Here is a 13,882-nt window from a genome sequence, read left to right on the forward strand (position 1 = left end):
GCAATCTATATTTAATTTCAACCCGTGTACCTACTTAACTATCTGCAACTGATCTGATCTTTTAGTTAGCCCTGTTTTATCTCTATTAGTATTATTGTTATGACTTGTGAAATTTAGCCTCACGCCTTGTGTCTTTTTTATATGTACATATAATTCTAATTCTATAGTTCATCTTAATTATATATCGTTGTCTCATGTCTTGTGTTAAATATATATTTAATCTTAAAGCTTGCCCCTATTTTATTTTATTTTATCGATCAGTCTCACGCCTCGTAGATATAGAATAAATGTATTTATAATTTATAGCTCCTTATCGTCCACGCTTCTCCCATAGGTTAGGCAAAATTTAGGTATTTATTTATAGCTACTAATAACTATTTCTCTCCAAGGAAGAAGAAGAAATGGCTGCCGGCCGATTCTTGGTGGGCACGACCCCCCCGTTCCTCTTCAATTGTCTATATCTCTTTCGATCGCCATTCGCCCCCCCCTTTCTCCGCCACCCTATATGCATATAAACCAGCGACTGATTTCAACGGCCTCACTTGAATTCAGACTGGTATCCGACTCCCTACGAAAATACGAAATACGAAATATGAATCCAAGCTAAGCAATCTATATTTAATTTCAACCCGTGTACCTACTTAACTATCTGCAACTGATCTGATCTTTTAGTTAGCCCTGTTTTATCTCTATTAGTATTATTGTTATGACTTGTGAAATTTAGCCTCACGCCTTGTGTCTTTTTTATATGTACATATAATTCTAATTCTATAGTTCATCTTAATTATATATCGTTGTCTCATGTCTGTGTTAAATATATATTTAATCTTAAAGCTTGCCCCTAATTTTATTTTATTTTATCGATCAGTCTCACGCCTCGTAGATATAGAATAAATGTATTTATAATTTATAGCTCCTTATCGTCCACGCTTCTCCCATAGGTTAGGCAAAATTTAGGTATTTATTTATAGCTACTAATAACTATTTCTCTCCCAAGGAAGGAAGAAATGGCTGCCGGCCGATTCTTGGTGGGCCACGACCCCCCCGTTCCTCTTCAATTGTCTTATATCTCTTTCGATCGCCATTCGCCCCCCCCCCCTTTCTCCGCCACCCTATATGCATATAAACCAGCGACTGATTTCAACGGCCTCACTTGAATTCAGACTGGTATCCGACTCCCTACGAAAATACGAAATACGAAATATGAATCCAAGCTAAGCAATCTATATTTAATTTCAACCCGTGTACCTACTTAACTATCTGCAACTGATCTGATCTTTTAGTTAGCCCTGTTTTATCTCTATAGTATTATTGTTATGACTTGTGAAATTTAGCCTCACGCCTTGTGTCTTTTTTATATGTACATATGATTCTAATTCTATAGTTCATCTTAATATTATATCGTTGTCTCATGTCTTGTGTTAAATATATATTAATCTTAAAGCTTGCCCCTAATTTTATTTTATTTTATCGATCAGTCTCACGCCTCGTAGATATAGAATAAATGTATTTATAATTTATAGCTCCTTATCGTCCACGCTTCTCCCATAGGTTAGGCAAAATTTAGGTATTTATTTATAGCTACTAGCCCGGTTTTCGCGGTGCACCCGCCCTCCCACCCCCACCACCGGTACAGGAAGTCCTAAATTTTTCTCATCCTTGTCTCCCTTATACACTCAAAGTCTTACGCCACCCCCACCTCCTTCCATAAAAGGTAGTGTTCAGTCATTGCAAGATATGTTTAGTGTTGTATACGAGGTTGAACTTAAGTTCCATTGTTTGTCTATGAATACTGCCAAACGCGAGTTTTCTTTTCAGGTACATGACGCTATTAGGACCAATACCACTTCCACCCCCACCCACAGCCTCAGGGTTGGCACCCTCAACGTCGGCACACTGAAAGGCAGATCTGGCGAGATAGTTGAATTGCTTGAACGGAGGTGGGTTGATATATGCTGCATTCAAGAAGTGAGGTGGAGAGGAGGTTCTGCTAGGTTCCTCACAGGCAAAGGACAGAGGTACAAGATTTTCTGGGCTGGGAATACTGACGGAGTCGGGGGTGTGGCATGCTTATCGCCGAAAAATGGGTAGATAAGGTAATCGAGGTAGTCAGAGTAAGTGACAGAATAATTAAGATTAGAGTGCTCCACCATAGTTTAGCAACTATTATATCGGCCTATGCCCCTCAGCCAGGGCTACCTGATGGACAGAAAGACTGTTTCTATGACACCCTACTGCAGACCACATCATTGACGAACGACAGGGACCTTCTCTTTGTGGCTGGTGACTTCAATGGGCATGTTGGACGACGTGCTGGGGGCTTCCATGGCGTGCATGGAGGCTACGGTTATGGTTCCCGCAACGAGGAGGGAACCAGGCTGCTGGAGTTCTGCGATGCGAATAGTCTTATGATTTGCAACACTAACTTCAGGAAACCGACAAGCCACCTGGTCACCTACCGATCGGGCCGGCATACTAGCCAAATCGACTACATCCTTGCCAGAAAAAGGGAAAGATGGCTGCTTATAAATGCCAAAACCTTCCCAAGTGAAGAATGCACCCCACAACATAGACTGGTAGTTAGTGACTTTAGGATCAGGACTAAGAGGGCGACTAGAAGACGACCAACATGGAGAAGAAGGGTCTGGAAGCTTAAAGACCCTGCGAATGGACAGAGATTTAGAGATATGTTATTTGAAGCTTTAGACGAAATGGAAGGGAGTATAAGCTACGCATGGGGTAGAAGACAACTGGACGCTTCTGAGGGACAACCTGCTGAAAGCCGCTGACCAGATCTGGGCTGGTGCAAAGTCCCCTTAAGACCCAAAATAACGTGGTGGTGGAACAATATTGTTGACAGGGCTATTAGACAAAAGAAACAGGCTTGGAAGGCCTGGAAGAAGACGGTGGTAGCAGGGAAGTGTATCAGTCTGCCAGAAGGGAAGCCAGGAGACAGGTCTATCTAGCCAGAGGGGAAGCAGAGAGGAAAAATTTGCCAATGTCCTGCGTCGTGAGGATGAAAGACTTGAGGTATTTCGTGTTGCAAGACAGTGTGTGAGAGAGAATCGTGACGTGGTAGGAGAGAAATGTGTTCGCAAGGAGGACGGTTCACTTGCACTTAATGAGGGTGCAAAGAGAGAGACTTGGAGACGCCACTATGATAGGTTGCTGAATGAAGAAGAAATGAATGGGATAAAGAGAGTCTGCCGAATGTCGACCCAACAGAGGGACCAGCAATCCGAGTTAACAGTTCCTTAGTAGATAAGGCAATTAGAAGCATGAAAACAGGGAAAGCCCCAGGCCCATCAGGAATTACTGCAGAGATGCTCAAAATATCTGGTGGTGTCGGCTATAGCTTAGTCACCCGTATAGTTAACCAGGTGATACACGAGGGGGTCATACCCAATGACTGGTGTAGCAGCATAATAGTCAACTGCTACAAAGGTAAAGGCGACGCCCTAGAGACAAATAACTACAGGGGCATCAAGCTGCTGGATCAGGTAATGAAGGTTACGGAGAGGGTTGTAGCCGAACTAATTAGAGAGAGAGTTACCTTAGATGATATGCAGTTGGGTTCGTGCCAGGGAAAAGTACTACTGATGCTATATTCCTGGTAAGACAGCTGCAGGAGAAATACCTAGCAAAGATAAGCCCTTGTACCTGGCTTTTGTTGACTTGGAGAAAGCCTTTGACAGGGTCCCCCGGTCCCTTATCTGGTGGTCAATGAGGAAACTAGGGATAGAAGAATGGTTGGTGAGAGCTGTGCAAGCCATGTACAGAGACGCTGCTAGTAAGGTGAGGGTGGGAACGAGTACAGTGAAGAATTCCGGATAGAGGTTGGGTCCACCAAGGTTCAGTCCTCAGTCCCCTCCTATTTATCATAGTCCTCCAGGCAATAACGGAGGAATTCAAGACAGGTTGCCCCTGGGAGCTCCTCTATGCTGATGACCTTGCTCTAATTGCTGAGTCACTATCAGAACTGGAGGAGAAGTTCCAGGTGTGGAAACAAGGATTAGAATCGAAGGGCCTTAGAATCAACCTAGCCAAAACCAAAGTTCTAATAAGTAGGAGGTAGATCAATCACAAACGCCTTCAGGTAGATGGCCCTGCTCGATCTGTAAAAAAGGTGTAGGTAGAAACTCTATAAGATGCACCAAGTGTAAGCTATGGACACATAAGAGGTGCAGCAATGTCAAAGGAAGGCTAACTAGGAAAATAGTTTTTGTCTGTGGCAAATGCTCAGGAGCAATAAACACTGGAAATATGCAGAGACCAACTTCTGCCACGTTCCAGGGAGACAAACTAGAAGTAGTTGATAGCTTCCGCTACCTAGGAGACCAAGTCAGTAGCGGGGGTGGGTGTGCTGAAAGTGTAACTGCTAGAGTAAGAATAGCCTGGGCAAAGTTTAGAGAGCTCTTACCCCTGCTGGTGACAAAAGGCCTCTCGCTCAGAGTAAAAGGCAGACTGTATGATGCATGTGTACGTACAGCCATGCTACATGGTAGTGAAACATGGGCCGTGACTGCTGAGGATATGCGTAAGCTCGCAAGAAATGAAGCCAGTATGCTCCGATGGATGTGTAATGTCAGTGTTCATAATCGTCAGAGTGTAAGTTCCTTGAGAGAAAAGCTGAACCTAAGAAGCGTCAGTTGTGGCGTGCAAGAGAGACGGCTGCGCTGGTATGGTCATGTGACAAAAAAGGCTGAAGATAGTTGTGTGCAAAAGTGCTACACCCTAGCAGTGGAGGGAACCTGTGGAAGAGGTAGACCCAGGAAAACCTGGGACGAGGTGGTGAAGCACGACCTTCGAACTTTAGGTCTCACTAAGGAAATGTCTAGAGACCGAGACCTATGGAAGTATGCTGTGCATGAGAAGACCCGGCAAGACTAGTCAGGCCATAACCCGTGGCCCCGACCTGGGACGTAGTCAGTCCTGTGCATACCTTCCTTCTTGTGACACTTATGAAGACCTGTTGAGGCAAGTGAAAATCAATCAAATCAAAACAAATCAAAATAGATGAACATCAGTGGAATTGTATTCTTTGTGGTACCAGTGCCGGTGGCACACAAGAAAACCACCCAAACGTGGCCGTAACCAGTACCGCATCGACTGGCCTCCGTGCTGTGGGCACAACAAACACCATCCGATCGTGGCCGTTCGCCAGCCTCATCTGGCACCTGTGCCGGGGCACATAAAGACACCATCCGAAGACCCGGCGACGTAGTCAGTCCACCTGTGCATACCTTCCCTCTTATGACACTTGTGAAGACCTGTTGAGGCAAGTGTGTGACACTTGTGAAGACCTGTTGAGGCAAGTGAAAATCAAACCAAATCAAAATAGATGAATATCAATGGAATTTGTATCTTTGTGGTTCCAGTACCGGTGGCACACAAGAAAACCATCCGAAGTGGCCGTAGCTGGTACCGCATCGACTGGCCTCCGTGCTGTGGGCACAACAAACACCATCTGATCGTGGCCGTTCGCCAGCCTCACCTGGCACCTGTGTCGGTGGCACATAAAAACACCATCCAAAGACCCGGCGACGTAGTCAGTCCACCTGTGCATACCTTCCCTCTTATGACACTTGTGAAGACCTGTTGAGGCAGAGGCAAGTGTGTGACACTTTGTGAAAACCTGTTGAGGCAGAGGCAAGTGTGTGACACTTGTGGAGACCTGTTGAGGCAAGTGTGTGACACGCGTGACACTTGTGAAGACCTGTTGAGGCAAGTGAAAATCAAACCAAATCAAAATAGATGAACATCAATGGAATTTGTATCTTTGTGGTTCCAGTACCGTGGTGGCACACAAGAAAACCATCCGATCGTGGCCGTTCGCCAGCCACATCTGGCACCTGTGTCGGTGGCACATAAAGACACCATCCGAAGACCCGGCGACGTAGACAGTCCACCTGTGCATACCTTCCTTCTTGTGACACTTGTGAAGACCTGTTGAGGCAAGTGACACTTGTGAAGACCTGTTGAGGCAAGTGAAAATCAAATCAAATCAAAACAAATCAAAATAGATGAGCATAAATGGAATTTGTATCTTTGTGGTACCAGTGCCGGTGGCACACAAGAAAATCATCCGAACGTGGCCGTAGCCAGTACCGCATAGACTGGCCTCCGTGCTTGGGGACGTACCAAACACCATCCGATCGTGGCCGTCCGCCAGCCTCATCTGGCACCTGTGTCGGTGGCACATAAAAACACCATCCGAGCGTGGCCGTCTGCCAGCCTCGTCTGGCACCTGTGTCGGTGGCACATAAAAACACCATCCGAGCGTGGCCGTTCGCCAGCCTCGTCTGGCACCTGTGTCGGTGGCACATAAAATCACCCACTACACTCTCGGAGTGGTTGGCGTTAGGAAGGGCATCCAGCTGTAGAAACACTGCCAGATCTGACTGGCCTGGTGCAGCCTTCGGGCTCCCCAGACCCCAGTTGAACCGTCCAACCCATGCTAGCATGGAAAACGGACGCTAAATGATGATGATGATGATGATGATATATATATACTGGGTGCAACATACACATTTAGCCATTATTTAAACATAAGAATTTATGTATTATTCAACCATAAATTGAAATAATTATTTGTGAAAATAGTTGCAAACATATAACATTTATTAACGTTCTTTTGTCTACCCTTAATTAAATATGGTGATTTAAGCAAAACATGAAAATGGCTGGTATAAAGAATTGTGAGGCTATAAAACACAGTAGAATGTGCGCAGAAAACCGTTTTCAAAAGCGTGGGAAAACTGTTTTCAAAAGCGTGGGAAAACTGTTTTCAAAAGCGTGGGAAACTTTTCAAAAGCGCGGGAAAACTGTTTTTAAAAGGTGTGGGAAACGGTTCCGAAAGTGTGGGAAAACTGGTTTCAAAAGTGTGGGGAAACTGTTTCCGAAAGTGTGGGAAAACTGTTTTCAAAAGCGTGGGAAAATTGTTTTCAAAAGTGTGGGAAAACGGTTTCCGAAAGCGTGGGGAAACTGTTTTCGAAAGCGTGGGAAAGCTGTTTTCAAAAGCGTGGGAAAACTGTTTTCAAACGCGCGGGAGAACTGTTTTCAAAAGGTGTGGGAAACGGTTTCCGAAAGTGTGGGGAAACTGGTTTCAAAAGTGTGGGGAAACTGTTTCCGAAAGCATGGGAAAACTGTTTTCAAAAGCGTGGGAAAACTGTTTTCAAAAGCGTGGGAAAACGGTTTCCGAAAGCGTGGGGAAACTGTTTTCAAAAGTGTGGGAAAATGGTTTCCGAAAGTGTGTGAAAACTGGTTTCAAAAGTGTGGGGAAACTGTTTTCAAAAGTGTGGGGAAACTGTTTTCAAAAGTGTGGGGAAACTGTTTTCAAAAGTGTGTGAAAACTGTTTCTGAAACTGTGGGAAAACTTTTCAAAAGGTGTGGAGAAACTGTTTTCAAAGGTGTGGGAAAACTGTTTTCAAAAAGTGTGGGAAAACAGTTTCCGAAAGTGTGGGAAAACTGGTTTCAAAAGGTATGGGAAAACTGTTTTCAAAAAGTGTAGGAAAACAGTTTCCGAAAGTGTGGGGAAACTGTTTTCAAAAGGCGTGGGAAAACCGTTTTCAAAAGTGTGGGAAAAGTTTCAAGTGGTGTGATCAAACTGACAAAATCCAGTTCCAGGAAGAAAGCATCTAGTTCGTATCAGGTGAATCAAGCAGAGCCATCAATAAGAAGGCGAAGAGAATTCCACAAAGAAGCATAAGGAAGCTATCAAGGAAGTGGTGAACAAGTCTTGCACTTCAGTTGAGAAAAGATTAAGGGCAATGGTGAAAACAAAGGATGGTCATTTTGAATTGTAAATACATGCGTAAAATATTGACAAAAAATATAACAGTCAACTTATAAGCATTCATTAACCAAATACAAAAATCTTTCTATTTATGATAAACTGAATAATGGGTAAATGAATACACTACACCCAGGATATATATCGTTCCATAGTTAAAACAATGGACAAGACTGTTCCAGCAAAATGATGGACATCAAAGACAAAAGAAGTATATATATCTATTTCTTTATTACCCACAAGGGGCTAAACAGAGGGGACAAACACAGACAGACAAAGGGATCAAGTCGTTTACATCGACCCCGGTGCGTAACTGGTACTTAATTTATCGACGCCGAAAGGATGAAAGGCAAAGTCGACCTCGGCGGAATTTGAACTCAGGCAGACAAAATACCTATTTCTTTATTACCCACAAGGGGCTAAACACAGAGGGGACAAACACGGACAGACAAAGGGATCAAGTCGTTTACATCGACCCCAGTGCGTAACTGGTACTTAATTTATCAACCCCGAAAGGATGAAAGGCAAAGTCAACCTCGGCGGAATTTGAACTCAGAACGTAACAACAGACGAAATACGGCTACGCATTTCGCCCGGCGTGCTAACGTTTCTGCCAGCTCGCCGCCTTGTATATATATCACTGACTTGTGCGTAAGGCATTTAGATGCCCGAAATTATAAAGTCTATGAATTATAAAATCAAACTTACGGTAGGGTGGTTCACAAAGATATTCCGCTGCAAAGTAGAAAAGAAAAACATATGAGGAATATATGAAAATAGGGGTTAACATCAACAGGTTAGTTTATTCCTGTTTTTCCTTATTATTTCATTCATTGGACTATAACTACACTAGTGAACCATCTTCAAAAATTTTGTCACTTAAGGAAGGTACCATCATCAAAAATGTATTATGTCACCATGCAGAAGTACCATCTTCAAGAATTTATTGTCACCTTGCTAGCGTGTCATCTTCAAGAACTTATTCTGTTACCATGCTAGGGTACTGCCTTCAAGAATTTAGTCCTTCACCATACTAGGAAACTGTCTTCAAGAATTTACTCTGTCATCATGCAGGGGTACCATCTTCAAGAATTTATTGTCACCTTGCTAGCGTGTCATCTTCAAGAACTTATTCTGTTACCATGCTAGGGTACTGCCTTCAAGAATTTAGTCCTTCACCATACTAGGAAACCGTCTTCAAGAATTTACTCTATCACCATGCAGGGGTACCATCTTCAAGAATTTATTGTCACCTTGCTAGCGTGTCATCTTCAAGAACTTATTCTGTTACCATGCTAGGGTACTGCCTTCAAGAATTTAGTCCTTCACCATACTAGGAAACCATCTTCAAGAATTTACTCTATCACCATGCAGGGGTACCATCTTCAAGAATTTATTGTCACCTTGCTAGCGTGTCATCTTCAAGAACTTATTCTGTTACCATGCTAGGGTACTGCCTTCAAGAATTTAGTCCTTCACAACCATACTAGGAAACCATCTTCAAGAATTTACTATCACATGCAGGGGTACCATCTTCAAGAATTTATTGTCACCTTGCTAGCGTGTCATCTTCAAGAACTTTTCTGTTACCATGCTAGGGTACTGCCTTCAAGAATTTAGTCCTTCACCATACTAGGAAACCGTCTTCAAGGTACTCTATCACCATGCAGGGGTACCATCTTCAAGAATTTATTGTCACCTTGCTAGCGTGTGCATCTTCAAGAACTTATTCTGTTACCATGCTAGGGTACTGCCTTCAAGAATTTAGTCTTCACCATACTAGGAAACCATCTTCAGAATTTACTCTATCACCATGCAGGGGTACCATCTTCAAGAATTTAATTGTCACCCTGCTAAGCGTGTCATCTTCAAGAACTTATTCTGTTACCCAGCTAGGGTACTGCTTCAAGAATTAGTCCTTCACCATACTAGGAAACCGTCTTCAAGAATTTACTCTATCATCAATGCAGGGGTACCATCTTCAAGAATTTATTGTCACCTTGCTAGCGTGTCATCTTCAGGAACTTATTCTGTTACCATGCTAGGTACTGCCTTCAGAATTTAGTCCTTCACCATACTAGGAACCGTCTTCAAGAATTTACTCTGTCACCATGCAGGTACCATCTTCAAGTTTATTGTCACCTTGCTAGCGTGTCATCTCAAGAACTTATCTTTCCATGCTAGGGTACTGCCTTCAAGAATTTAGTCCTTCACCATACAAGGAAACCATCTTCAAGAATTTACTCTGTCACCATGCAGGGGTACCATCTTCAAGAATTTATTGTCACCTTGCTAGCGTGTCATCTTCAAGAACTTATTCTGTTACCATGCTAGGGTACTGCCTTCAAGAATTTAGTCCTTCACCATACTAGGAAACCATCTTCAAGAATTTACTCTATCACCATGCAGGGGTACCATCTTCAAGAATTTATTGTCACCTTGCTAGCGTGTCATCTTCAAGAACTTATTCTGTTACCATGCTAGGGTACTGCCTTCAAGAATTTAGTCCTTCACCATACTAGGAAACCGTCTTCAAGAATTTACTCTGTCACCATGCAGGGGTACCATCTTCAAGAATTTATTGTCACCATACTTGAGTGCCACCTTAAAGAATATGATCTGTCAATATTCCAGGGTACAGTCTTTGAGAATTTAGTCACCCACCATGTTGGGGTACTGTTTCTGTGGGTTTGTCAGTTACCATGATTAGGGCACTAAAATCTATGGCTTTATTATATTGTTACTTTACACGTGTTTGTAGAGGTGCAATGGCCCAGTGGTTAGGGCAGCTGACTCGTGGTTTTGATTCCCAGACCGGGTGTTGTGTGTGTTTATTGACGAAAACACCTAAAGCTCCACGAGGCTCCGGCAGGGGGTGGTGTGGAGACCCCTGTTGTACTCTTTCACCCCAACTTTCTCTCACTCTTTCTTCCTGTTTCTTGAGTAACGCTGCAATGGACTGGCATCCCGTCCAGCTGCGGGGAACACATACGCCATAGAAACCGGGAAACCGGGCCCATGAGCCTGGCTAGGCCTTAAAAGGGCGCATAAATAAATAAATAAACTTTGTGCTGTCACTTATCACATACCTGTCCTCCCTGATTCACCCCTATTTCTTTCACCTTCCCCCCATTGACCATGCTATCCCTGCCTCTATTTACCATTCACTTCTACCCCATCTCTAATCATGTCTGCCTTTCACATTTTTTTTCATGGTTGCATGGTAAAAAGATTTCTTCGTAACCACATGGTTCCTAGTTCAGTCCCACTGTATGATACCTTGAGCATGGTGCCACACTTCTACTATATAACCCCTAACTAACCAATGTCATCTGAATGGATTTGGTAGACAGACACTGAAAAAAGCCTAACACACGTGTGTGTGTGTGTGTGTCTGTTTAACATATACATATAGGCGCAGGAGTGGCTGTGTGGTAAGTAGCTTGCTAACCAACCACATGGTTCCGAGTTCAGTCCCACTGTGTGGCATATTGGGCAAATGTCTTCTGCTATAGCCCCGGGCCGACCAATGCCTCGTGAGTGGATTTGGTAGACGGAAACTGAAAGAAGCCTGTCGTATATATGTATATATATATATGTATGTGTGTGTTTGTGTGTCGGTGTTTGTCCCCCTAGCATTGCTTGACAACCGATGCTGGTGTGTTTACGTCCCCGTCACTTAGCAGTTCGGCAAAAGAGACTGATAGAATAAGTACTGGGCTTACAAAGAATAAGTCCCGGAGTTGATTTGCTCGACTAAAGGTGGTGCTCCAGCATGGCCGCAGTCAAATGACTGAAACAAGAGTAAAAGTGATATACATCTATGTGTGTACATCTTTCTGTTAGTCTCTGACTCCAAACACTACCTGACAACTGATGTTGTTGTGTTTATGTCCCCTGCTACTTATCAGTTCAGCAAAAGAGGAGGAGACCCCCTTCTGTCATGAATGACCATGGGATTGCACCTAGAAAGTTACCCTCCCAAGCACAAGTCTGGGCAGTGTTGAAGGATAGCAGCGACCCATGCCCATCACCGGTGTGGGATTCGAACTCACAACTTCACGATCGTAAGCTCGACGCTCTAACCACTGAGCAAGACCAGCAGTCACCCATGCATACCGGCCCCCCTCTCCACGCCACTGATGTTATCCAAGGGATAAGGCAAAAGAGGCTGATACAGCTTGGCACCTGTGACGTCGCAACTCATTTCTACAGCTGAGTGAACTGGAGCAACGTGAAATAAAGGGTCTTGCTCAAGAACACAACACAGCCCGGTCCAGGATTCGAACTCACAACCTCACGATCGTAAGCTCGACGCTCTAACCACTGAGCAAGACCAGCAGTCACCCATGCATACCGGCCTCCCCTCTCCATGCCACTGATGTTATTTAAGGGAAAGGCAAAGGGGCCGATACAGCTTGGCACCTGTGACGTCGCAACTCATTTCTACAGCTGAGTGAACTGGAGCAACGTGAAATAAAGGGTCTTGCTCAAGAACACAACACAGCCCGGTCCAGGATTCGAACTCACAACCTCACGATCGTAAGCTCGACGCTCTAACCACTGAGCAAGACCAGCAGTCACCCATGCATACCGGCCTCCCCTCTCCATGCCACTGATGTTATTTAAGGGAAAGGCAAAGGGGCCGATACAGCTTGGCACCTGTGACGTCGCAACTCATTTCTACAGCTGAGTGAACTGGAGCAACGTGAAATGAAGTATCTTACTCAAGAACACAACACACAGCCCGGTCCAGGATTCGAACTCACAACCTCACGATCGTAAGCTCGACGCTCTAACCACTGAGCCATGCGCCTTCACTCAGCAAAAGAGACCGAAATACATTTATATATATCTATGTGTCTTTGTATCTGTGTTTGTCCACCCACCACTACTTGATAACCAGTGTTGGTGTGTTTATGTCCGGGGCTTGGCAGTTCGGGCTAAAGAGACCAACAGAATAAGCATCAGGCTTTAAAAAAAGGATAAGTGCAGGGGTCAATTCGTTTGACTTAAATTCTTTTATGTGGTGCTCCAGCATGGCACCAATCTAATGACTGAAGCAAGTAAAAAACAAACGATAAAATACATATGTATAAGTTCAGGCATAGCTCCGTGGTAAGAAGTTTGCTGCTCAACCACATGGTTTTAGGTTCAGTCCCACTATGTAGCATCTTGGGCCAATGTTTTTGGACACATTGAAACTCCAACATCTGGCAGCTGACTTGGCAGACACCCACATAATTATTCCAATAAAATAAATCAACAACAAAATAAGGGTGGGAATGCAAGAGGATTAAGTCTTTTACTTGTTTCAGTCATTTGACTGTAGCCATGCTGGAGCACCGTCTAAATGAATAAATAAAGGTAAAATAAATAGTATTTTTCTGAGAAAGACTTACGATAAATTGCCAAACTAATCGCTGTTCCATTCTTCATGCATGCAAAGATACCATAGAGACCAAAATAGACTCCTTCTCCGACAGTTCGACCTTGATATTTACATATTGGCGCTAGAAAAAAAGAAAATGTACATCATCATCATTATCGCTTAACATCCGCTTTTCATGTTAGCATGAGTTGGATGGTTCGACCAGGATCTGGGAAGCCAGGAGGCTGCACCAGGCTCCAGCCTGATCTGGCAGAGTTTCTACAGCTGGATGCCCTTCCTAACGCCAACCACTCCGTGAGTGTAGTGGGTGCATTTTACGTGCCAGGGGCGGCTGGCAACGGCCACAATCGGTTGGTGGTTTTTACTTGCCACCAGCACGGAAGCCTGTCAAGGTGGCACTGGCATCGGCCACGTACAGATTTCTCGTTTAACATCCACTTTCCATGCTAGCTTGGGTTGGACGATTTTGACTGAGGGCTGGCGAACCAGATGGCTGCACCAGGCTCCAATCTTGATCTGGCAGAGTTTCTACAGCAGGGTGCCCTACCTAACGCCAACCACTCCGTGAGTGTAGTGGGTGCATTTTACGTGCCAGGGGCGGCTGGCAACGGCCACAATCGGTTGGTGGTTTTTACTTGCCACCAGCACGGAAGCCTGTCAAGGTGGTGCTGGCATCGGCCACGTACAGATTTCTCGTT

The 13,882-nt window shown here is 44.3% G+C and overlaps 1 protein-coding gene across 6 annotated transcripts in view; it reads right to left on the minus strand.

The window, feature by feature from the left end:
- The window catches only part of LOC115225789, a 103,421-nt gene that overhangs the window by 48,169 nt on the left and 41,370 nt on the right, over positions 1-13,882 (minus strand). For all 6 annotated transcript variants that reach the window (XM_036514579.1, XM_036514580.1, XM_036514581.1 and 3 more), the window contains exons 5-6: positions 13,195-13,305; positions 8,501-8,527 (exon numbers count right to left, since the gene is read on the minus strand). In XM_036514579.1, coding sequence (XP_036370472.1) covers positions 8,501-8,527; positions 13,195-13,305 — 138 coding nt within the window. The remainder of the gene's footprint in view (positions 1-8,500; positions 8,528-13,194; positions 13,306-13,882) is intronic.

The sequence above is a fragment of the Octopus sinensis genome, linkage group LG28 (genome assembly GCF_006345805.1).
Source record: "Octopus sinensis linkage group LG28, ASM634580v1, whole genome shotgun sequence".
Classification (NCBI taxonomy): domain Eukaryota; kingdom Metazoa; phylum Mollusca; class Cephalopoda; order Octopoda; family Octopodidae; genus Octopus; species Octopus sinensis.